Consider the following 27,252-nt stretch of genomic DNA (forward strand, 5'->3'; position numbering starts at 1 on the left):
GCAGCTAGGGCCTATACCCACCTGTTAAGCTGTACTCTCCAGAGTATAAAACCAGGGAAAGTTTAATGATGAAAGATAACTGTACATTTCAAATACCTGCAGAATAATATATCAAATGCTGATGTTAAAAAATAAGTTTGTTTGAAGCTTGAAGCATTGTTGAGAAATGTTGGTGATTAATTTAACAAATCAGACCGATCTTTCTTTTCAGAGGCAGAGAAATTTCAAAGGTTTGGGGGAATAAACACTCCTTTAACTGAGACTTGTTGACAACTATATTTTTGTCTTGTTAGTAGCAGTCAGATGTGTATTCAGAACGGCCATAGTTCAGTGGTAGAGCATGCAGAAGGTCCTAGGCTCAATCCCTGATTTTTCCAGGTAGGGCTGAGAATGTCCCAATGTGGAATAGTGGCGATCCACTGTCAGCCAGTTGATATGATAGTGAACTAGATGGACCAATAGCTCTGACTCAGTATAAGGTAGCTTCCTATATACATAGAGAAAGATCGTTCTCTGAGCAGAATAGGTACACTCCTAAACACCCTTGCATCACCGGCACAAGAAGATAATGATAGAAAAAAGTTTCACTTGAGTTAGGGACATATTTGTGCTAGTATTTTCATGCTGTCAGAATTCATTCCACAACTATAAAAGTTCCACTGGGCCATAATGGTTGGCATGTAGAAGACCACCACCCTTCCTGTTATACACAGCAGCTCAGTTGTTTCCATGATAAACCATGGACACTTTGAAATCAATTCAATGGAAACTTATTGCCCTCAGGAATGAGGCTCTTCATCTTGCGTGTGGCCTTTGCCATTGTGTAACACCAGCAATGATTCACCAAGGTGGTTGGAAGAAGTTCAGTGTCCTCCTTTTGAGGGGGGGTAAAAGAATTTATTCATTTTCAATAACAATCTTCCAATTAATAACAAATTAAATCAAATTGATCCAAATTACAATAATAACAATACACCAATTATATATTCCAATTATAAAAAAAATCTTGGGACCTCCCATGTTGGGGCCTCAGATGTCTAGAGATAATCATCCTCATTCATGTCTCTGCATTTTTGGTATTTTTCAAATTCAAAACTAATATTATCCATCCTTAATCTCAGTCTAATCAGCCTTTGTTTCTGTGGCTCACATCTTCTGTAGCAAAATTTTCGTGTTGTTAACCCACAAGAAGCAGAAGCTCCATGTCCTCTTGATTCATCATAACCATCAACAAGTGCAGTTGTAAAGATAAGCCCAGTCGCTGGGCCACATAAAATCCAGGGTGAGAAGTAATACCAACAATGAAATGTCTGGTGACAGTAACCAGGGATACTGGTGATCCTCCTAATGAGGATGTGTTTTAATTTTTGTAAAAGACAGACAATTTAAGTGCTTTGTATACATAGTCCCAGTCATTCATTGTGTATTCCATGCATGGCTAACATGGAAGCGCATGCTATCATGACTGATGGGATGAGGCACTTTTTTTGCAGAGAAGGTTTGGGCATTGCTATCAAATGGTGCATGACATGAGCATTTGTTTCTCCAGCTGATGTGTTCAACAAAGGATTTTGACTATACTATACTAGCATTAGCCCTGACTAGAGCTGAGCCCTTCTCCCACCCAATACCATCTTTTTTGGAAGAAATACGCTTGTTAAAGGGTAAAGAGATGAACAGGAAAAGGAAGATCAGGAGGCTTACATGGGAAAGTGTCAGTACCCACCCTCCCCCCACTATTTAACAGAAAATGTTGGCAGCCACTGCAAGCAAGAACCACATTCTGAGCCCCTCCTGCTTCCTAATTTTCAACTCTCTTTTCCTAGGGGTCCTCAAGTCACTAGAATTTCTCAATAGAATCACTCTTAGCTTGTCATCCTTTGCACACTTATCAGGCAATAAACCCATGGGAACTTCCAACAGTGGAAGTTGCTTAGATAAATACACATGTAGGCTGAACAAGGTGCAGCTTCTAAGATATAAATTTTAATTTGCCTTTGGACAAATTAAATTTTTGCCTTTGGACAAGACAAATAATAAATGGTGAGATTATGGGACAGATCAACCTTTACTTCACTTAGGAAGCCAAATTCAGCTTATTAAGTCTGAGTCAGATTCCTCTTTTTTAGTTCAAATTCTGGGAATTTATATTCATTTCACTCTGATTAATCATGTAACCATTTTTCATTACATTAAAATGTACTGTCTTCTTAAAATGTGAAAGAAAACAAGCTGAATGTAGATATTAGATTCATGAGTTGTTCTAACACTTGGTATGACTCAGCTAGTTAATATATGTGCTGATGAACTGCTGGAGGTTTTGTCCCTTCCTGAAGAAGAGACTAAAAATACTTGAGTTTGTAACAAGTGCCATCAGAGCTTGGAATACTCAACGTTTTCATTTAATCCACATTTTTAAGCAAACTGACCTGATCAACAGTTCCCAGTGACATAATTCAAAGGCTGTGCTCAGACATCACAATAAATTAAAGTTTTTCATAATGGAAATGAAACTAGCCTCCCTTGATCTTGCATATGTGAATTTCCTCCAAAGTGGCTATGAGGAAGAGATCGGAATTGTTATCTGCTTTTGATCAACCGGTTTAGTGCTATGTTCAAACGCTAAAATGCGATAAATCTTAACCATGGTTTCTTGTAATAAGCCAGTAAAGATTAATCATAGTTTATCCGATTTAGATGATATGGCAAGTTGCTGCTGCTGCTGCTGTTGTTATGATGATGATCTGCATTTATTAGTTACTTTTTTCATGGAGAGTGACCCCAAGCAACTATGGTTATTTTATTTTTTTAAAGAAAGCAAAAGCTTTCAAATTCTTCATGGCCACCCTGGAGAAGAGAGAAGGGATACTTTGAACCAGGGGGAGGCTAACCTCATTACCATAGTGGCAAGCCATGGTTAATCATGGGATCTAAAAATAGGCTAAAAACAGCCTCTTAATGAGAAAGCCCTAGGGAAACCCAGAAGCTAGTTAAGCAGTTACTAATGCAAAGATCTCACAGAAACTCCAGATAATGTTTTTCATCCTTTCTGAGGCAGCACTGCTGTCTGAGTTCCAAGGAAAACAAATAAGGACAACTGCTAAAGAAGTAAGCCAAGTCCTACTGGCCAGTACTAGAACACAGAGGTGCTGGTGCCCTGGGCCTCGCCTGGCCTTGTTCATCTGCAAAAGCAAACATCCTCATTTGTCTAGCCTCCTGTCATGGTTGGGAGAAACATAAACACTCAGAGCTGGAAGGCAAGAGGTATCATGAATTGTTAAATTGTTTTATTTAGCAAGATGTGGGCAATGTTGCAGGTGAACTTTGGCCCACTCTTGGCCTGCTTCCAAAAGCACAATCCAATTATGCTACCTTTTGAAACATGCTTCCTTGTACAGTTGAAGATACATCAGTCTGAGGTGGGTGAAATATGAAAAAATATGGTGAAAATGATATTGAATTTCCCTATGCCTTTGGAGTCATTAGCAGAAAATGTCAGTGGGATACCCTTTAATTTTTGCTACTCATGGCATCACCCATAAAAATAACCCTTTTTTCCTCAGTTTTGTACATGGGCTGAGTCTTTCTCTGTTCTACCAAGCTCCCTGCTACAGCCAGTTTCTTGGTAATTACATGAGTGCAGACAAGCTGGAGACAGGTGGATTTAAGGCCAGCTGCACGATTTGTTTTGCACAGCACTGGAGCTAGGGAGAAAAGCTTGTTTTTTAAAAAAACAAGTGAGGGAAACAGCTGTCTTCTCTGAGCCTCCCAGTTGCTGCCTTAGTTGGTACTGGCGTAGGGCAGAGCATGAACTAGTGCCAGATACATAGTGTGAGTGGGAATTAGCTGATTGTAGTTCTGATATTTTCTTGGCTGCCTGTTAACTGATTTTGTTTGGGACTGGGAGGGCCCTTTCTATTCTTAGGGAACTGTTTGCATCAAGGGTACAATCTCCTTTTTTGGATAACCCTCCAAATAGATATTCTGTCATGTCACTGCCTTGGCTGCTTGATTTGTGCGGAGGAAGATAGAAGCTTTCCTGCATGGAAATGAAGCATTTGGGGGATGCCTATGAAGTTTAAGTGCTAGCCGAATTTGGTTTTAAACTGGATAGTATTCTACACAAGAGATTTTTATCAGTTAATAAAAAATGTTCTTAACATAATGCCTGTAAGTACTACTTGCCATAGCTTAAAGTGTGTGTGTGTGTGTGTGTGTGTTCCTTCATGTGTGGAGAAAAAGTGTTACATTTCACAATATATACATACTTCTCTAACAGCACATCTGTAAAGGCTAAATAAGGAATCAAAATATATGCATTATTATTCACAAAAGTTAAGATACACCTTTAGCTGCTTCCATGCCTGTAAGATGTGGGAGATAGGCCAAAATTGCACCTGGATGCTGCCACTTTCTAGCACCACCATATAATATATATATTTTTAATGAAACTGGTCTTGATTTAGAGATTGCCTCACCAGAGCCCCGACTCAGGACTAGGAAATGTTTCTGTGTGGATTGCATTTTGAGAGTTGCAAAACCATTTGTGCTGAGTTCATGTGATTGCCAGGTGGCTAGCTGTTTTGTGTCAAACAAGATGGCTGGCTGTTAACATAATGCTTATGTGCACTCTTGGGAAGCTCTCAACATAGCTTAATGTAAATACAGTAAATTTTCTCATGCCAAGCTGCACACCATAAAAATGATAGAACAGCTTTGTCCTTTAGTTTGACAGATGCGAGACATGCTTTAATTTTCCGGCTTAAATAATTGAGAAGGTATATACTATTGTGCAGTATTTATACACAGTTCAATCTTTTATTATTACTGTTTTCGTTAGTATAATTTAAACGTCCTTAAATCCGGTTCTTAATTGTATTCAGTCTTTCCTTCATTGGATTCTAACTGGCATCCATCTACTGTCACAAGACAATGGGCTTTTACCAGACCAACAGCCACCAGTAAAATTGCAATGTGCACAGTTTTTCTGAAGAATAAAAATGTTCAAGTGATGTTTCATCACAGATAGCTTGTGGATTTTGAGTGGCAATCAATGTCTTTCTTCTTGTGTGCCTGCTTTTTCTATAGTTTCAATCTGATATCAAGAGCTGGTTCACAAAGGCATGTTCCTCGCTGGATGACAGTACATGTGTGAATAAGACATCCTAGATATAACTCCACAGGGAGTGTTTTAATATTTTCACAGGTGCTACTTTTTAAAATGTTCTTCATTGTAAAATGGGGGATAAGCAGTTGTTTCTGAACTGTAATAGCTGGGGTGGAAATGTATTGGACGGTAACTCCTCATATATTGTCTAGTCACCGATAAAAGGAGGGTTTGATTATTGTATAAAAAGGCATTGCCGTGAGAAAGTGAAAATGATCTGCTTCATCACTTCAATAAACTGTCCATAGGGAAATGCATTTATCCCACTTATAAGGAAACCTTACTTCAATTTGTTCATTGAACTAGAATGTTGAAATAATGATTGTTTTCCTGATTATGTAAATGTACAACAAAAACAAAAACCCATCACTTCCTTAATTTTTGGTAAATATCCATGGACTCATAAGATGACATGGATAAGAAAAAAAGCGGGTGGGGACTATCAAACCAGCTCACTTGAATCTAAAACCAACACACCATCTGGCAGACAGAATTCCTCCCATAGGACCCAATATAACTTCAGCAAATGCACTTTATTGTATTTAGGGGATAGTTGTGGAAAGGGAAACATTTTAAGTTGTCAGTTCTTTCATAAATGTCTTGTACGTGCTTAGGCCTGCAGCTTTAGCTTTAAGGTCCAAGGACAGAACATGTGCATGCTTTTGTAAAAATTGTTTCAATTTCTAGGTAAGGAGATCTACTCAAAGCCACATTATTGCATTTCTGTCAATTAGCACTGAGGTGGAACACAAGATAAACATTGACTATTTTAAAATGCATAAACAGAGGGGGAAAGAAAGTGAAAGGGGGAAGCATGATTTTAGGTCTACTACAGGATAAATATCTGTCCTTATATTTCTTCTCTGTAATAGCATGGAACCTTCTTATTAAACAAGGATAATAATGAAAACTGAATAGAAAACTATTTGCATCAGCCAGTCTTGTGACGCAATGGGTCAGTGCATCTGGTAGTTAACTAGAAGGTTACTGGTTCAAGCCCACCCAGGGACAGCTGTGGACAGGATTCCTGCATTTCAGGGACTTGGACTAGATGACCCTTGAGATTTCTTCCAACTCTAGAATTTTATGGTTCTATCATCTTTCATGTAAACAAGTGGTGCTAGCTGAATTTGGCCTGGTGTGTAGAACTGAATAAACTAACATTTAATATGTTTCTACCACATGCAGTGCTGTGGCATTTGCCTAAAAGAAAAAATGGAAGTGTCATGTCCAGATGAAACATCCCTAGTGGATCTTGAAATGTCCAGAAGAGACATCTGTTGTGGAATTTCAAAGGCGGTTCAAAGTCTTTGATTACTGACACTTTTCAGGAAGGTCCACAGGGTATCCTACGAGAAGCTAACTATCCCCTTTGCCTGGTTCAGTTCTTTGAACATGAAAAAGACTGCCTGGGTGGCAGGGGTGTAAAATAAAATACTGACAGGATTGTTTCTGGTCCAGGGTGTGGGGTGCATAGCACCCTTGGAACAGGTATGGCAATTGCTCCCAAAAGTAAAATCTTGGATTTTTTGAATTGTTTAGAAACTATAAATTATGCCTGAGACATTATGCTGCTCTGGATTACATGTCCAAGCTATAAGAACAGGAAGAATATGTTGCGCTTTGTAACATAGCACTTGGATTCCTAGTATTTTTAGGGGGGGGCAGTTTCAATGTATATAGGTAAAGGTAAAGGTACCCCTGCCCGTGCGGGCCAGTCTTGCCAGACTCTAGGGTTGTGCGCCCATCTCACTCAAGAGGCCGGGGGCCAGCGCTGTCCGGAGACACTTCCGGGTCACGTGGCCAGCGTGACAAGCTGCATCTGTCGAGCCAGCGCAGCACACGGAACGCCGTTTACCTTCCCGCTGGTAAGCGGTCCCTATTTATCTACTTGCACCCGAGGGTGCTTTCGAACTGCTAGGTTGGCAGGCGCTGGGACCGAACGACGGGAGCGCACCCCGCCGCGGGGATTCGAACCGCCGACCTTTCGATCTGCAAGTCCTAGGCGCTGAGGCTTTAACCCACAGCGCCACCCGCGTCCAATGTATATATTTTCCTTAAATGATGGCTTTCTTTAGGATTGACTTTTGTAGTTCCACAGACTTTTCCAAAGGATTGTCTGTTTTATTTGGAAGTCATCCATGTAAAAAAGGGCAGGGGCATCCATTCCATGTCTAAAGAGCTAGTAAGCTGCTGTGAATTACATGGTTCACAGACTGTTTAGAGCTAGCTGAATCTGGAGCAAATTCCCTACTATTGTGCACCTCCTTCTGGCAACTCCTGCAGCTAAGCTGGTGCCAAACAGATCACTCTGCTTTCCTTTGGACCACATCAGTGAGGCCAAGAGCAGGGTCTTATCATCTGGGCAGCCCAGGACCTCCATAAACACTGCCCTAGGGAGGTCACTTCGGTGCTGCTAACACAACTGTTTGACTTCACCCCAGAGTTACACTCCATCATCTCTCAAGACAGATGGATGCCAATGACAATTAACTATTTGGGAGGGAGGGACTATGTCATCATTGTAACTGCTGCAACAGAAGTAATGTATAACCATATATTGATCCCCTACCACAGCTACTTCATAATCAGTGGCAGAGCTGCATGCTCTGGCACCCGGGAGCGGAGAGCAGGCGAGGGCGTGGCTGGTGCGAGTCCCGGGGGTGTGGCGCACTGCCCGCAGGGGCATGGTGCCGGCGCAGTGCGTTTCATGTGTTGGGGGCAGCCGCAATAGTACCCCCCTCCCCAATGGTGCCGGGGGCTGTGCCCTCCACCAGTGTTCATAATGCAGTGGTACCTCGGTTTAAGAACAGTCCAGTTTAAGAACTATTTGGTTTACAAATTCTGCAAAACTGGAAATCGTGTCTTGGTTTGAGAACTTTACCTCAATCTAAGACCGGAATCTGAACGGTGGAAGGGCACCGGCGGTGGGAGGCCTCACTAGGGAAAGTGCACCTCGGTTTAAGAATGGTTTTAGTTTAAGAACGGACTTCTGGAACGGATTAAGTTTGTAAACCGAGGTACAACTGTATTCCAAGAAGCCACTTTCATCAGACAATATCAAAGCAGCCAGAGCCGGCTCAGCCATTAGGCAGGGTAAGGCCACGGCTTCAGGTGACAAAATCCCCTCAGGCAGCACACTTATGATCCTGCACCTGCTCTGCTGCCTCCACCAGCGGCAGAGATACACCACCAGTTTTTGGCAAGATCACATCAATTTGGGTGAGATCTCAGCTAAAATAGCACCAGAGTGCATGAGATCTCATGGGATTCTGTGCAAAATCTCACCCAAAATTGGTGCCCATGGCATTGCTTCTTCTCCACCAGTGGTGGATGCAGAAGGGCAGGAGCAGAGCAGGCAGCAGCAGCAGCAGGTAGGTAGGTAGTGGTGGTGGCAGCAGCAGAGGCAGCAGGGCAAAGCAGCACATTCTGTTTCACTTAAGTGGCAAAATGGGATGCACTACCTTTGATAGCAGCTGTGTCATTTGTGAAGTGGAAGGCCTTTTTAAAAGGTAGGTCTGCAAACTAGACGATGCCAGAAAGAGATTAGGCAATGTATTTTGATTTGGCAGAGCAGCGCACTGAGTCCCTCTTGGTTACTTGCTGTATAATGGAATAATATATGCCTCAAATCATGCTATTTGTCCATTTAGCACAGTATTTTCTACACTGGCAGTGGTTTTTCAGGGTCTCAAGCCTTGCACATAACCTACTACTGTATCTGGTCCTTTTAACTGGAGATGCTGTGGACTGTACCCAGAACATTCAGCACACAGAACATGTGCTTATCACATACTTGGTTTTCTTTGTGGTGGAGAAGAAATGAAGTATCCAATGCTTAAATGTAGATCATTGTTAATTCCCAGTAAAAGCAATGAATTTAGAACTGTATATCCTGAAAGAGCATAAAAGGATTTGTTGTGGAATTTTGCAACAAAAAGAGTGTGAGTCTTGCGCTCCCTTCTTCTGCTTCTTGATCTTTAAAACAGATTTGGACAGGGCAGCCCTTCACATAGAGGGCTCCTTCAGATAGAGGACTGCCGTCTATAAAGTAGAGCTGGTGGCCACCCTAGCATTATTATATGTATACTCTGCCACCTTAGCAGCTCAGTGGGGCTGCTATCTGGAGCTGGTTTTACAAAGAACATATATACAAAAAGAATAAGAAAACCTACACAGAGAGCGATTTAAATTCAAATTGATTCAATTCTTCTGCTGATGAGTTCTGGGAATACAATTAACCTCTTGTTGTTCTTGCGCTATATGAATTTAATTGCACATTAGACCTAAACATTCATGTCCATTTGCTGACAGAAACATTGTTAAAACTAAAGTCTAACATTTAAAACTTTGTGCACTAAAAAGCGGGTGCATTTAAATCATTGATTTTACAACTGAGATGTCCAAAAAGTGAATGATGTTTAGGAAACCACTAACAGCTGGTAAAAGTAGCCCGTAAAGACAGAAATGCCAGATCATGTCACCAATGTGCTTTTCCATTGTGGCCTCCATTGGCAATCAAACAGAAGAAGAAGAACTATGCTTGGTTATATATTACTTCAAATTTGATACTTTTTACCTGTAAGGCATATTAGTTAACTTTCCAGTAAAGTTTGCCATGATTATGGACTTATCCACACTTCTTCTGCTGCTGCTGCTTTCCCCAGGGAAAACCACTCTAGTGCTCGGTTGCCGCGAATGAGTATCAGAGTTTTCTCCAGACTGACGTTTGCTCTGATTTAGAGCCAAAGTGTGGGTTTTCCTTGAGAAAAGAGGGGGCAAGGGGAAAGCTGCTCAGACCCGTGTCCCGAAAGCATGAATCAAGCAGAAATCCACTTGGACCTGTGCTTTCTAAGTGGGTGGGTGTGGACAAACCCAATGAGGTGTCTTTTGAAATGGCTGCAAGTATTTGTAGAATTGTCCTTGTGTGGTTGATCCTTTCCACAAGGAGGATTCCTAAGTGTATTGGATATGGGTGCCCTCCCTCTACTGGGGCTTTAACGTAGGGTGAGTTTGGACAGTGAGGAAGGTTTCCATTATTGTTGATGCTTGACAAATCAATTATGCAATAGATTTTCTAGGCTGAGTTCCAAAACATAAAGCGATGCTGCTAACATTATCAGGGAGCCAGTTGGCATATAAAGGCAAATCATAGTGTAACTGCTTCCACTTAAGCTTTGGGTTTGCACACTTCCTAGTTACACTTGCTTATTCAGGCAAGTGTGGTTTTCAGTCTGTTTTGGAGAGCAAGTACAAACAACAGTTAATGATTCAGATGTAAAAGAAATTGGAGTTTACATGAACAAGTAAGTGAGGATTGGAATTGGGCAATGTCAAATGTGAAAAATAAGGTGAACAATCTTAAGGCTTGAGCATGATTGATATTTCAGCACATGATTGATGAATCCATGGTTTGTCATTACTTAAGAATTGTCCATGTCAAACTGATCTGAAAACACCTTAGTTGATCTGAAAATAATGACCCGATTTTGAACTGATGTGAAAACATCCAATGTTTGGACAGTACCTGTTTAGATATGGGATCACTCTTTTGCACATGTAGATAAACAGTATTATTGTTGGATTCTACCCATTCTTAACATTTTATACAATATTTCTTACATTGAGATCAGCTGCATAATACCATTTTTGTTCTTACCAAGATAAATGGTTGCGTAATGGGGGGGAAACAATATAGCCAGTCTTTATTTTGTGATCAGACTCCTTGTTTTCAATAGTTTTACTACCTTACAAGCAGATGACTCACTTTTTTATTTAAAATAATAATAATGTTTTCAATAGCATAGATAACTTATCCAACACACAACAATAAATTCATACTGAAAATGTTTTTTGTTCTTGTTTTCTGTTCTAGATGGATAGAAATCATTTGTTAGCAGTGTAAAGGTCACATGCTACCTACTCTGTTTGAAAGATAATTTCAGTCATAAGCGTTTTATGTTTAGCAGTGTAATTGTCAGGAAGTTGAATATCGCAGGTGCAGCAGCCAAAGCAGATAGACTGTGCAATTTTACACCTGTTGTTGTTTTATGTAAAAGTGTATAAAATTATAGGATTTAAAAAGGAATTATGCATACTAAAGAGTTTGTATAGCATGGTGGCTAAGATACTAAGGACGAAATTAGACATGAAATGGTTGATCTGTGAATCGGATTAAGTGAAAAGCTGCCTTAACACCAAATCAGTCTATTGGGCCATGATCTAGCCCCGTATACTGACTCAAAGCAGGTCTCCATGGTTCCAGACAACAGTCTTTCCCATATCTGCCTGGAGATGTCAGGGATTGAACCAAGGCCCTTTTGCTTTCAAAACATGTGCTCTGTCACTGAGCTATAGCTCTTCCTTGTATATTTCTAATATTTTCAGCAAGTCAGAACTACTCGGTCTCATCAAATCTTAATAAAAGGGCTCAGTTTTGATTCAGACTGTGGTGCTGGGGAGGGGGATTTCTCCACTAACTGCCAGTCAGAGATGATTGGATCCTGTTCAACAGATGTAGCTTCCACTCTGTGAAGGGAGTAATTTCCAGACTCTGCTGACTACACTAGCATGTCATGGGGGGGGGGGCATGATGGTGTTCCATGAGAAATAAATCCATGCCATCATTAATCTCTCCTTTGAGTAGCTTATCTATTGAGGAGGTTTGATTGCTGTATCCCCTATGTGTCATTGTTCTGGCCTTCCAATCAGCTTCAACTGCAGGCCAATAATTGCCCAATCCAATCACTCCTCAAGCAACAGTGCAGGATTCCACTATGTGGGTTTCTCTGAGGCCAATGAATTCTTACTCATTGTAGATACTAGAAGTCATTGAGTTTTAAATGAGTAAAGGTGTGCTGTGGCTGCTAGAAATTTGAGTAATACAGTTTTAAAGGGGGTGTAATCCAAAATTAATTATACTTAAATGTGTGGAGATCAGTGGCCCTTAAACTCAGTATTGTGCCCAGAACTGATATCAACGGAATTAAAGCTCATCATACTTTCTCAATGCAGATTGTACAAAACGCCATTCACTGGGGAAATTATGCTATGGTAGGAAGCAGATTCTAGCACAAGAATGACTCAGGTTGTTAACCTCTTTTAGAGATGAACACTGCAGTTTTCAAAGGTTTTTCTTTTTTTTTAGGAGCAAAGCTGTAGTCTACAACCATGTTATATTAATCAGTTAGCCTTGGAAAGCACATTTTGGCACGGTTAAAACTACAAGCAACTTCTATATCTCCACTACCTAACTCTGTTTTTTCATGTACTTGTGTATGTAGCTAATATTGAGAAAGCACTGCTAACAAAGATTATACAAGCTTCAAGATGTTTCCATATGCTGGCTAGCCTGCTGTAGCTATTGTGAGAAATTCTTGAAAGTGGCAATTTCAGTCACCAGAACACAACAGTCCCGCCAAATTCACACTGCGAATTCAAAGTGCTTCACACATATTATTTCAGCAAATCTTTACAACAGCTCTGCAAGGTAACAATTATCTTCATGTTGCAGATCAAGGGTTAATGATAGGAGAAGGCAACATAATGGCATAGGTGAAATTCATGCTGAGAACTTTCTCAGTAACATCTCTGATTTCAGCTGTTCCACTGCACTACACGAGAAAAATATGCACTAGCAATTGGAGATTACTCAGTATTGATATTATCCAAGGTGAGGTGCTTGTAGGTATTCTTCCTACAGAATTCAATTTTAATTTTTGCTATAATGTGGTAATATATAGCTGTCAGGTTCATTAACACCCCAAATTGGATTAGCTTTGGTTAATGTTGCTTCGGGAGAAGGAAAGGCTACAATAATCTGGAGTTCCTGAGATGGTTGTATGGTGTCTTGTAAGCCTCCTTCCAGCAACTCTTTTAGCCAAGCTGGTACCATACGTATTGCTCTGCTTTCCTTTGGACCACATCAGCAAGGTCAAGGGGGGGTGTCTTGTCATCTGGGGAGCCTAAGATTTCCATACACACTGCCCGAGCTTGTTTCCCAGAGAGGTCACTTCAGTGCTGCTAACACAGCAAAAACAATGTGGGAGACAGCAGATGTGAATTACTGGTCTTTTCAGCCACAGCAGGTGCTGTGATTTTCCAGGGTTTGGCTTAACCTCCAGAGGTGTACTCCATTGTCTTGCGAGACTGATGGATGCTAACAACAGTGTTTATTTAAGTTTTGTCTTGTCGTAGATTCATCCCCCTCCCCTTAGCATATTTTTTTGTAATTATTTCACTGTATTTAAATCATGCTACATTTGCACCGTCACCATTTTGTGATCATCTTGACATTTATAATGTCAACTCTGCAGGCTTGCATTAACCTCATTTTGCCATCAGTTTGATGTGCCATAGACCTGCACAGCAATAATTTAGCATTCATCATAGCATGTGCAGTAATGTCTCATTAGACTTGAACTAACAGAATTTTGTCTTCATAATTTGCCATCATAATAACCAGGTCTTCACAGATTTAATGTGACAATCTTTTGCTTCTCTTCCTAAAGCTGTGTAATCATTGTGATCCTTGGAGAGTTCAAATGAAGTCAATGTAATTAAAAGGTAGTTTTCTTTAAGTATCAGGACATGGGCTACTTATCAAAACAGAATCTTTTGAGCTATAGTTCCTTGGTTTCATGTATGAAGCTGCCTTGTGCCAAGTTAGACTATTGGTCCATGTGGCCCAGTAGCATCTAGTCCAGGATTGGGGAGCCTATTGGACTACAGATGTCATTTGACTGCAACTCCCATCATCCCTGAAATTGGCCACGCTGGCTGGGGCTGATGGAGTTCAGCAAATGAGGTCTCCCCCCCACACACACCACATCAGTCCTTCAAAGAATCACATGTCAGTTTACCCCTCCAAATTCCAGCGCTATCATCATGCCTAAACCACTAAAAATGCTCCTTCTTCAGAAATATAGGTGATTTAATGTGCAACCAGAGAGCCAGTGTGGTGTAGTGGTTAGGAGCGGTAGACTCGTAATCTGGGAAACCGGGTTCGCGTCTCCGCTCCTCCACATGCAGCTGCTGGGTGACCTTGGGCCAGTCACACTTCTCTGAAGTCTCTCAGCCACACTTACCTCACAGAGTGTTTGTTGTGGGGGAGGAAGGGAAAGGAGAATGTTAGCCGCTTTGAGACTCCTTAAAGGGAGTGAAAGGCGGGATATCAAATCCAAACTCTTCTTCTTCAACCACTAATGGGAAATCACACACAACCTTCTTCAATAATTCAAGGAGAAGGAAGGAAAGTGTTTCTCCTTTATTTCAGATAGGCTTCTATGTACAAAAAGTGTAAGTAGATTTCTAAAAACACCAACACAAATAGCATGCTTATCATATTTATTTCAACAGAGTTTCCATTCTCTCTGAATGCCATCATATAGATGCAGTATAGTATATTTCCTCACCATTATGTATTGAAAACGTGGTTTCAAAGAAATACAGGAACTGTAGTGGCCCTGTTTTCCTTTTTTAACTGAAGAAGCTAGTTGATAGTATATTGGGAATGTTGTGAGAGGCTCTTGCATAAAAGTCAAAAGGGTTTTTAGAAAGAGCAGCCTACACAGCTGAGAGCAAGCTCTGAGGCTGTTGGGTGTAAGAAGCGAATAGTGGGATAAGGACCATTCACTCACCTGCAAGTGAGAGCAGTGTGTGGAGTGTGGGAAACAAGCTATGATGATTCCTAATGGAACATCCAGCTTTTTGTCACTGGTCATTTCTCTAGCTGGATTTAACAAATATGATGGACAGGTTTTCTGTTGGTGATGACATAACTTTAAATGCCAAAATTGTCTAGATAAGAGGCTCGAAAGGTGTCTGGCGAAAAGACTAAAAAACAGAAAAAGCCAAACCTAACTGTTAAAAGATGTGATACTAAATATTAGGGATGTGCAAAATTTGTCTCCATGCTGCATATACATACACACACATATATACAGTATATATACATATATATACTCGTGTGTGTGTTTGTGTGTGTGTGTCTGAGAGGCATGCACAAATGTTTCCACACCCACCCACCCATGGAAATTAAACCATCTAAATTCAGAAAAGAGAAGCATCCCTGATGTATCTGTCTTTGAATCAAACTGCAGGCTTACCACAGCATTTCTATTAAACATCAAGCCCTTTAACTATTAGAAGTGTTTGGACACAAAGCCCAACCGGAGGATAAATGCAATGCGGAGTAACTCTTTTGGAAGAGGCTAACTATAATTTGGGAAGTTTAAAGTGTAGGAAAACATTCTAATCATCTGAGTGGGATATATCTTTTTTTTAATCTTGTGAACTACCTTGAGATCTTTTGATGAAGGGCAGTAAATCAATCTAATATATGGAATTTTAGATGAACCGCCTCGTTCAGGAGTTCAGTATCTCAGTCATTATATCATCTCCGGTGGTAACATCTCCCAGTGGTTGGATTAGTGTAGGCTAAAAATGAAAATAAATGCAGTAATATAACAGGCTATTAGAGTACATTTCACTCACCCTGCATTGTCTGTTGATTTTGAAGGAGAATCTACCAGAGCTCCCCACCACCTGCATGGCTCAAAACTCATAATAATAATTTGCAGCAGTGAAGACTAGTGCCTTCTTTGCCTCCTTAGTACAGTGGTACCTCGGGTTAAGTACTTAATTTGTTACAGAGGTCCGTTCTTAACCTGAAACAGTTCTTAACCTGAAGCACCACTTTAGCTAATGGGGCCTCCTGCTGCCGCCGCGCCACCAGAGCACAATTTCTGTTCTCATCCTGAAGCAAAGTTCTTAACCTGAAGCACTATTTCTGGGTTAGCGGAGTCTGTAACCTGAAGCGTATGTAACCTGAAGCGTATGTAAGCCGAGGTACCACTGTACGTCAGAATCAGCTTATGTCTGTGCAGCTCCCCTCCCCCTTTTAAAATAAAAAGATTTACTCCATCCAAATGAGAATACAAGTTCACTCAGAATTCGGTCCCATTGAATCCTGTGGGCCCTACAGGCATAGCCTGAAACAATGCTTTATTGAGTAATTTACAGTGCAGTCCTGTGCATGACTATTATGAAGTAAGTCCCTTGGAGTTCAGTGGGGCTTACCAGGAGGTATTATCAGTCTGGAGCCTTAAAGTACGCATTGACCTGTACATGTACGCATTGACCTGTACATGTCTAATACAATAGAGTACTTACTATTAGAGTACTTACTATTAATTACAGAGAAGATATAATATTTATTGTGTCCACTTATTACACTTATATCCTTTTTATTTTTGCATGGGTCTTCCCGCAGCTTTCCACCCGGGCATGGACAACAATGAAACCTACTTTGTTTTAACAATGTAACAGTACTGCTGTGCTGAAAACTCTTTAATTTCTCCAAAGATTTCTTTCCCTGCAAAAGAGGCTTTTATCCTTCCCATTTTCATTCTCAAGCAGCTTTCACATTTCTTTGGTGTTGTGTTGAGCTTACTTTATCCTTGCAAGATGGCCATGCGCTGTGTGTGTGTGCACCATTTTCATTAAATATTTCTCTAGCACTCTGGCTGCCCATGCTTCCTGATCTGAGAAAGTTCCATTGGGGAGGCCCTCACGAAAAAAAATCCCTGAGCTTTAATTGAAGCAGGGGAAGCAGAGCAAGCTGGATGAGATGTCTACCATGAGCATGAGAGAACAAACTTGCTGGTTTTATAAGGGAAGGTTTTGCCCTTCACGTAAAAATACATTCTTTCCACACATACATATATATTTCAAAATCACTTAAACAATAATAAACAGGTGTCAGATGCATAGCAGGCAGTCTCCTCACCTTCTTGTGAGGAAAGCCCACCCAAATATTTCAGGTTCCCCCTCTCTCCACCCCACGCTCAGTCAGGAAATATGGGCTTTGAGGAAGGCTGCAGAGTGCAGGCCACTAGAAAGGGGATTTGTAGAATGAATGGGAACTCACAAACACTCCTCAGTAGATGATGGTGTGTCAAACTCATCACCCCTGTAAATCGGGGGGGGGGGAGGGGCAACATTCACTGGAACAGACAGCAGGTATACTTACCTGCCTCTACTTTGTCTATAGTGGAGGAACAGCAAGACAGTTTGAAGTGGAGGGGCCTCTTCTGTATTGGATGACAGGACCAGTAGATTTACACAGATGCAAGTACATAAAACTGAATGGGAAATGTATCTATAACACATCCAGAATAGCATCACACCAATTACATCTGTGGCCCATTGCATCCTACCTGATTCAAGCTTAAAGAAGAGTAAAAACTTGGCTTTAGATGGTTGATTTAGTTAAAAGACTCTGAAGGGTCTCTTGAGGGTTTGGAAATTGGTAAAGGAATATTATCTTGTGAGGATTCACAAGTGAGGTTGTATGTAATACGCAATTTTTTACTTATACTCCTAGTTTTATCAACCTTTCTTGTTCTCAAATCCTCAAAGCATTGCTACTGTCAATTTCTTTTCTCTTGACACTGTGCTTCAAATTATTTTCAACATCAGTGCATGACTTTTGGACTCTGTGGGTTGCAAATTAATCCTTTATAGGCAGCTGAGGTACTCTATTCACTGATGGTTTGTCAGGAATTAATTTGGCTACCACTATGAAAAATGATAGGGATTCTAATCTAAAGGATAAAGGAGTGTGTTGAAAATCAGAATTTTATTAATGTTGTGCTTAGATACCCAGCCAAGCAATTATTTATTAATTTTAATTAAAAACAGATAGAAAACCAAAATATGACAGCAACCACAACACAAAACCTGATCATTTGGGAGGGATTTGAAAGGAAAGCAATGACCTACTGTTAGTTACTATTTAACGGCTTCTTTTTCATTTCCTTCGGAGGTCATTTCTTCCTTGTTCACAGCATATAGAATTATGCATTATCTAAGCTTTGTTGCAGGGTGGCTGGACAAAATCAATCTTATCGGTGTTTTCATAGAATCATAGAATCATAGAGTTGGAAGAGACCACAAGGGCCATCGAGTCCAACCCCCTGCCAAGCAGGAAACACCATCAAAGCACTCCTGACATATGGTTGTCAAGCTTCTGCTTAAAGACCTCCAAAGAAGGAGACTCCACCACACTCCTTGGCAGCAAATTCCACTGTCGAACAGCTCTTACTGTCAGGAAGTTCTTCCTAATGTTTAGGTGGAATCTTCTTTCTTGTAGTTTGGATCCATTGCTCCGTGTCCGCTTCTCTGGAGCAGCAGAAAACAACCTTTCTCCCTCCTCTATGTGACATCCTTTTATATATTTGAACATGGCTATCATATCACCCCTTAACCTCCTCTTCTCCAGGCTAAACATGCCCAGCTCCCTTAGCCGTTCCTCATAAGGCATCGTTTCCAGGCCTTTGACCATTTTGGTTGCCCTCCTCTGGACACGTTCCAGTTTGTCAGTGTCCTTCTTGAACTGTGGGGCCCAGAACTGGACACAGTACTCCAGCTGAGGTCTGACCAGAGCAGAATACAGTGGCACTATTACTTCCCTTGATCTAGATGCTATACTATTGATGCAGCCCAGAATTGCATTGGCTTTTTTAGCTGCCGCGTCACACTGTTGGCTCATGTCAAGTTTGTGGTCAACCAAGACTCCTAGATCCTTTTCACATGTAGTGCTCTCAAGCCAGGTGTCACCCATCTTGTATTTGTGCCTCTCATTTTTTTTTGCCCAAGTGCAATACTTTACATTTCTCCCTGTTAAAATTCATCTTGTTTGTTTTGGCCCAGTTCTCTAATCTGTCAAGGTCATTTTGAAGTGTGATCCTGTCCTGTGGGGTGTTAGCCACCCCTCCCAGTTTTCCTGGTATATTACTCATGAAATCACCAGCTATCTAAGAAATGTAGTACAGTACTCACTAATTATCTCAGAAATGTAATGTCAAGGAGAAAATGCCCACCTAGGGGGGTTTCCAAGGTTAGTTGCATTAAGAATAGACACCTCGAAATCAATAGACTTCAGTTACTTAAATCATTGAGTCTACTCTGAAGATAACTTAGTTGGACATTACTCATTAACTGCAAAAGTATACATATAGTCATTAATCTTTTGACCAAATTTCTCAATATAAAGTATATGGGAATATTAAGAGGCGTTTATTTGTGTGTGTTTTTAACTATGAAAACCAAAATACATATTTTGAATTTTGACCAAATTCTTTAAAAAAATGCAAAGCAATACCCTTGAATTTTGCCCTGATGTTTTCAGCAGCACTCATAAGAGTAAAGCATATTGAACCTAGCGATATAATGAGCTGTCCTATGCCTCTTGTTCAGTATTGTCATTATTCACTGTGGCTTTCCATGATTTCAGACTTGAAGTTTTCCAAGTGCAACCTAAGGAAACCAGGGATTGAACCTAGAATCTTCTGCACACAAAGCATGCGCTCTACCACTGAAGATATTTTTTGGGGGGAGGGGAGAAATAATGTGTTACTTATAAGATGTTTATGTTTTACACATTTTAATTCCTTAGGGTGGAATTCAATGTCATGCTTTGCCAATTGTTCTGTCTGCACATGGAATTCAGTTTGCCAGATGGAATGACTCCCCCTCCTCAGCCTGTGTGCTGTTATGGGGGTTCTCCTAACCCCACTAAGTCCATTTGAGGGGGTTGGGGTGCACAGGGAAAGAGTGGAGGGAAAGCCCCATTATGCAAGTGAAAGTCCTGGCACATAATGCACTGCTTTATTGTAAACCGTTGAATAAAAAGTTGAATCTGACCATTGTACTAGAATCAACTTTGGGGGAACTTATGCTTTAGAGTAAGGCATATATTACACAATGCTTTGTTTCCTGTGTGTGTGTGTGTGTGTGTGTGTGTGCGCGCGCGCACACGCATGCACGCACGCACGCACACACACTGTTAGAGTTCATTAAGTAACAGCAGCAAGGATCTCAAATTCCCATGAAAACATTAGTACCGGCAGGGGTGAAGCAAAGGAGGCTGGCAGCCTCAGAGCCTAGGTGGACTGCACTGGCATAGAACAAGGGCATAGAAATGTGCTACAAAACGCTTCTGCAGTCAAAAAGGCCAAAGGGTTATAATGGAAGAGGAGATGACTGGACCTCCCCGTCATTTGAGATCGCACTATTGACTCCACTATAGCCAATTACTGTCAGGCTCCACAGAGAAATAATTTATATGGGGTGAAAAATGTATGATGTGTGAAGTGTGGAGAAAAGGAGCCAATGAGGCTTGGCAGCTTTCCTGTTTTTTGTTTTTTATTCAAGCGACTAACAGGAAGCACACCTGCAATGGAGCTGTGTCAAGCCAGCAAATGATTATTTCTGGGGTTTGCTGAAGGTGAATCGAGATAATGTCTGAGGTGAATAATGCCTTTTTTGCCACAGTAAAGTAAATCTAACAGGTACCACATATTTGGAATTCCAGCAGAGCTACATATATTGTCTTGAATGTGGTGTTATTTGCATTCACCACACATTTAACGCTTATGCTTTGTTCCATACGTTTGCCTCTTAACAAGTGGGTAAATAAATTTCCCAGAAGCTATAGTGGCCCTGGATACTCAAAGGAGCGACAGATTACTATGACTCAGAGCTAGGAATGGAGGAGAAATTTGATTCTGTATGCATTTATAGCTGAATCTATCAACTTTGCACTTCCTGAACAAGATGAGCAAAGCACAGCTATCCTTCAAAATTCATACGTATCCAAATTTTGTGATGCAGTACTCCAACCAAACAATGCTTATGTATTCATATATTAGGAGAAAATGTGCATAAGAATGAAGATATTTTCACTAACATCCAAAAATGCATTGTGCAGTATTAGGGAAAATTGTTTGCAGAAATGTGTACATTAGTGATGTCTTCTTGAGGAGAACTGGGTTTCTTGAATCAGATTTGAGAGCCATTCAGTACAAATCATCACCTGTGTGCATTTTGTTCATTACTACATTCATACAGATAGGCTATATGGGTAGAATTGGGAGTGGTTTACTGGGAGGGTAGGAGGGCAAGCCAGTGGGGAGACCAGTGCTGTGTGGACCCACTGGCAGAGCCAGTACTCCAATTCTCCTGTTGCATCCACACAATGTGAGCCTCCCCATTGCTTCTCCCTATTGGTAAGCTTCAGCTATGATGATGCCAGAAGGCCAGGGGCATAACCTTGCCCCTCCCTGCCAGCTGGACTGGCAGTATTCCTACTCTGAAAGAAAATGAGTTAAACTGAGACATAGTAAACACATATTGTGACATGTTCAATATGCATGAGTTTACTGAAGACCGTGTGTTTTTTTAAGTGTTATACCCGCATAGATTGGCTTGTTTGTTTTTCAGGTTGTTATTTTGGTATAGCATTTCTCAGGTTGGAAGAGTTAGGAGTTTTTTTTCTGAAAATATTTCCCGAGTGGTGAAATATTCAATAAATATTGAGCTCTGGCATTCTTATGATTTGCTGAATGTGAATATAGCTGTGGGGAATTGTGGTGGAGTTGAAAAACCCCACCCCCAAGTTGAAAATAAATTAAGAAACGTAAAATAAATGCATAAAGTAAAATTCAGATTAACCCAACTAGGTGCTGATAATGTGTTTGGAAAGTTTCCTCAGTCTGCAAAGGCTTCTCATCTTCATGATGATGATCACAATCTGATCCGCCAGGCATTTACAAGAGAAGCAGCACTGTGTGCACCGTTGTTTTGAATGTTATCCGGAAAGCTGCTCCACATCACTTAAATCCATTATACATGCCATTCTGAAAACAGAGCCTTATATGTAGAGTTCATCAGCTGGCCTATTATGGGAAGCCAACTTGTTTTGAGGAAAGCGTGCTTTATTGCTTCTGCGCAGGTCCTGGAATTTGAAACATCTCAGGGCCTCAACAGAACCCTGGCATCAGTTACTCTGTCAGCTTAGTGGAAGTTAGAATCATGTTATTCCCCGGTACAGAATCCAGTTCTGAGAAGCCGCTGACTGTACACTGAAATCAACAAGGGAATATTAAGGAGATGAGAGGATTTTTTGTGTGAAATGCTGCGGCTTGTTGAGTCGCAGCCATCGTAATTTTGGTTTATTTTTGTTGGCTTTTAAAAAGGACATTGGAACAGTGACACTGGATTGTAGTACTTTGGGAAACTCTGTTGGTGTTTGCCTTGGACCTTCTTTTATGCTTACATGCTGTGGTATGAGGAAGAGGAAGAATGTAAGTACAAAATGTCTGAAATACTTTTACCATTGCATTTAAATCTGTGACATAATTCTGCTGAGGTCTGTAGGAAAGCCCTTTAACAGGATGCATTCTTGGGGGGAAACTCACCCCAATGATACAAAGGTCGACCACAGAACAGTGAGAAGGGGTGCCTGTATTTCAGGGTTCCTTAAACAATAACACTTAAATAGAAATTCGTGGGAATAAAAAGCTATTGCGTGAGAACACAAGGGGTATTTCGAAGATTCAATATTTACTAAAGGTTTCTGGTTGGGAAGGGGAGGGAAGGGAAGTGACTGGGATAAAAATAGATTTTTCATTATTGTTTTTAATAGTCTGGCAAAAGTTCAAAAGACTATCAGCTGCTTTGAATTATAATGGCATATGCTATTTCACTGCCCTGATTGATGTACATGAAATGGGATCTTGTTCATTATTTTGTAGTAAAGTAGTTACTAGACCTTTCCCCATCTCCCCCAACAAGAAAAGAGCCCTAAGGTTGCTCTGGTGTTTTTACGTACTTCCTCATGCTCCGTGCTACAACTTTTTCATATTTTCTTCCAAAAAAAAGTAAAAGCCAGAAAGAAAGAACCTAGATAAGATTGATAGTTCTGTTTTAAAGATTGTGGAAGGATAACCATTTTTATTTCATACTTGGCCTCAGTATATTATCCACATACAGGTATAGAAATCTTTGCCTGAATGCTCTACGGTTGGTATTTTTATCCTTTTCTGTCTTTTTAAAAAGCAGACATGCACAATTCATAAACTACCAATGCAAGGTTACACTACCAGCCATATCTTTCCGCATGGAAGGTGGCTAACAACTCACATGCTTATGTAGCTGTAGGTAGAATGTAAAAATAGGAGGTGTGGCAGCAATAATCTCTTTGGCTGCTTCTAATTTATCTCCAAAATTTGTTGCAATGTGAAAGTGTATGAATGAGTCCTGCCAAAATGTATGGTCTATTGGAACTAAACAAAACAAATAGTTTATTTGAAGAGATGAGAGGGCATGATGTTGCTATTGATTGGAAAAGTTTGCATTTTTGCCACTTGTCCAGTGAGGGGGTCATGTCAAACCACGTCTAGTTAATGTGGCTTTGGTGGTGATGTTGGCAATTTAGCTTCAGTGGAAGAAACTTCCTTTTGGAATAAATGTTGCATGTCTTGCATTGCTGGGAGACTTCTAGGACAGCCTGAAAAGGGAGATAGGGCACCCTGTTTGGGGGAAAGGTCACTTGCTGGTGGGATAGCTGGTGGGGAGATCGCAGGAAAGCCTGTCTTCTTGATAGGAGCACTAGAACTCCCGCTCTCATAGTATGGTTTTAGGCAGCTTGTTGAAGAGTTCTGTTTCAATGGCCTTTACCTCTTTTGTCATTGGCGTCTGCCTGCTTTGGCTCTGTTTAATGTCACTATATTTTTAACTGTGACTCTCCCAGCTTTGTTTTTAAGGCTGTTGACTTTTTTTTATTTATCCTGTCACTATTTTCCATTGGTATATCATTTTGTTTTATTGTAAACCAATTTCTGTGGTTCAGTGGAAGAATAATTTATATGTTTTTGTTGTTTTTAAGTTTGGAGAGGACATTTCTTTATTCAACCCAAGAATTTTTATTTTTATGTGTTTGCGTGTTTGTGTGGAATGTTTATACCCTGCCTTTCAGCTGTAATTCACAAACCAGCTTCAGGCTGAAATCTTATACACATATATCTGAGAGTAAATCCCATAGAATTAAATGGGATTTCCTGTATAGGATTGTACTGTAAATCTCTTCCACCACTCTTTACTTCACATGATGTGATCAGGCATAGGCAATACAGGAATTAGTAAGGAGGGCGCAGCAGCAGATTTTTTAAAAAAATCCTCTACAAGGCTCATTCCAAATTTTATCATTTAGGTTATGGAAAGAACTTAAGGATATATGGAAATTGATGTGTTTGTGTTTTGAATTCTGCAAGGTACTTTGAATAAACTGATGGGAGCCTCACTTAATGGAGGCAGTGCTGCTATTTCAGAGACACATGCTAAGCAATTTGAAGGCAAGCCAAAGCACAATGAGAAGGAATAATGATGACCTTGGTTTATTTTTTGCTCAGTACATTCAGGTTTTTGATTGGATTCTGAACAAGGCAACAGTTTTCTCTCCCAGAAAGCCTTGCCCTAGTCCTTGGAGGCTTTGCATTCTTGTTATCAAAGCAGCTGGTTCATATTGGAGCATTTTCTTGTGAAGGTCGTGGGCTGCAGTGTGGGAGAAAAAAGAAAGATTTCCTTATTGAACCCAGCCAAGTATGTGCTTTCTATGAGAACATTTCTGTGCAGAGACCTATTAGCCTGTTGACCTGCCTAGCATACTACTGATGATAAATAAAAAGCATTCTACTGAATTGAAGTTTGTTTGCTTTTTGTTTTTTGTTTGGCTTGTTGGCCCCTTTTGTTTGATGTTGCTCGTGGTAATGCATTTTTTTAAAAAAAAATTGGTATGAGAATGCCTCATATTATTAATAAATAGATGAATACAGATTTATCCAGGAAAATCTAGATGATTGAGAGTACAATCATTTTATTATATTATGAATAATCAGAAGCCTATGGGCATTGTGTGGGTGTAGTTGGAAGCTATTCTTTTCCATTCTCTTTTAGTAGTTATGCAATACCCTTCTGTAGTCACATACAGTTTTGTCTCAAAAACTTTGGATCACCTTTGCTTACTGATATAAAGGAGGATCAGAACTTCTCAATAAAAATGGAATAACAGTTTTACTTTTCTGCAAAAAGAACACGAGCTAAAGGGGGTGAGTGGATAGGATTCAGCAATGCAGACAACTTCAGTTTCACAATACTTTTCTCTATTTTACTCTGAAGATATGCAAAGGTAAAGGACCCCTGGCAGTTAAGTCCAGTTGCGAAAGACTCTGGGGTTGCAGCGCTCATGTGGCCAGCATCTGGCAAACCAGAGCAGCACACAGAAATGCCGTTTACCTTCCCACTGGAGCGGTACCTATTTATCTACTTGCACTTTGATGTGCTTTCGAACTGCTAGGTTGGCAGGAGCAGGGACCGAGCAATGGGAGCAACGGGAAAATATGTAGACAGTGTACTGTATAATCTAAATCAATTACCCTTTTTTTATAGGCCCAGTTTCACATAATGCTAAGACAAACCATGACATATCAAGAATGTGCCAAGGCCACATTGCTGCTTCTCCTGTCATGCTGTTGTGAGTTAACCCATGGATTGGCTTATCATATTGTCCCAACTCAGACTCGTGGTTTGTCTTGCTCTCATCTATGGTCAAGGTCTGTTCTATTGATTACCAGTCATGACTTGTTTGGATGAGAGAAACCATGACAAAATGTTCAGTGAAAACTCAGTATTTTTTCTAAACAAGCAAAAAACAAACCACCTAACATTTTTATTCTTTTTACTCTTTGAAATATTTCAGGTTTCCTGAACCAGACTAATTGCTAAAACATCAAAGCACATATGTTCTCCTCCTTTCCCTAACTTTAACCTGGCATGGAAATAATCTACATTAATCTGGTTTGAAAACTGATAAAATCTTATGACATTGGAAGAATGACAGGCTAAATGACCTAGTAGACTCATTCTTCCTCTATTACCGAGTCTATGAATAGATGTGCTTTGGGATTTGAACAGGAAATGTCCTTATTTTTAGCTTGGTCATTTCATTCTGCTTTTTCTGCTTCTGTTAACTGTGAATATGTGGCACCTAGAACGGATCTGATAGAAAGATTAACCATTACACAAATAAACTCATCTGCTGAGGTGTAATGACATCTAAGATAACTTGAGAACTCATAAACCTATCTGTAATGATCTGATTGTGATTTAATATTTCGATGTAAGTCTCTTTCAGAGTACAATCAGCTGCAACCTGCAGCACAATCTGGAGCCCCTAATCTTAAAGGAAAGGGTAGCTCATACTTATTATGTTGTTCAAAACCTATTCATCTCAATGGTGTCCATTAAAATACCCATCTTTGATTAGGTTTTGTTTGTAAAGCATTTACTGGTTAAGATGATACAGTCCTCTGATTACTCTCCAATGAGATATCATGAGTGAGATTGTGCCTTCCCTCCCCATCCCATTTTCAGGGCCCTAGAGATCCATTTTGAGGCTTAATGTTCACATAGATAGGCACCTGTCCATTTAAATCCAATGTTTATACAGTGGTACCTCTGGTTACGAACGCTTCGGGACCTCTAGTTACAAACTCCGCTAACCCGGAAGTAGCTGCTCCTGGTTGCGAACTTTGCCCCAGGATGTGAACAGAAATCACATGTTGGAGGCCCACGTGCAGCAGGAGGACCCATTAGCAAAAGTGTGCCTCAGGATAAGAACGGTTTCAGCTTAAGAATGGACCTACATAATGAATTAAGTTCATAACCAGAGGTACCACTGTAGTCCTAAACAGTACATTTGATATCCCAGGTAAAAATGGCAAACTGATTACTCTTTCTGGATCTGAGCACTTTAGGGTTTAGGTGGCGAATGCATTGTGCTCCTTGTCTACCACTGGTCCCCACCCTGCACTCAGCTCTCACCCGTGGCTCCTAGAAGCTATCAGCATGCGACAGTGGCCAAACCCCAGGAAATGGCTTCAACTGGCTGGCTAAACCAGGTTGACGGTCACTGGGTGAGCGTAGCTGATGGATCTCAAACCTTCAGTGAGTTAGGGACTTCCCCTGCATGCAAAAACAGGTTCTGGCAGGTTGAGCGGATGAGACCAGTAGTTGGTCCAGCAGTGAGGAACACAGTTTCTGCTCATGTTGTAGAGGGAAGTGAGGAGCAGATGGGACTCATCAATCTGGGAAGGTAGCACATCTAAGAGAAGGAAAACTCTGATCCTAAACCTCTGTTGACTTGTGGAATATCTTCAGGAGAAGAAAATATCTTCAGGAGAAGA

At 40.6% G+C, this 27,252-nt stretch overlaps 1 protein-coding gene across 12 annotated transcripts in view; it reads left to right on the top strand.

Moving 5' to 3' along the window:
* Positions 1 to 27,252, top strand: part of DMD (dystrophin) — a 995,174-nt gene that overhangs the window by 129,278 nt on the left and 838,644 nt on the right. The window contains exon 1 of one of the 12 annotated variants that reach the window (XM_053386968.1): positions 22,002 to 22,314. The exons of the other annotated variants lie outside the window; for them this stretch is intronic. Coding sequence (XP_053242943.1) covers positions 22,287 to 22,314 — 28 coding nt within the window. The 5' untranslated portion in view covers positions 22,002 to 22,286. Of the gene's footprint in view, positions 1 to 22,001; positions 22,315 to 27,252 lie in introns of those variants that run through there. 12 annotated transcript variants of the gene reach the window in all.

Source organism: Podarcis raffonei, chromosome 4 (genome assembly GCF_027172205.1).
Source record: "Podarcis raffonei isolate rPodRaf1 chromosome 4, rPodRaf1.pri, whole genome shotgun sequence".
In the NCBI taxonomy this organism is placed as follows: domain Eukaryota; kingdom Metazoa; phylum Chordata; class Lepidosauria; order Squamata; family Lacertidae; genus Podarcis; species Podarcis raffonei.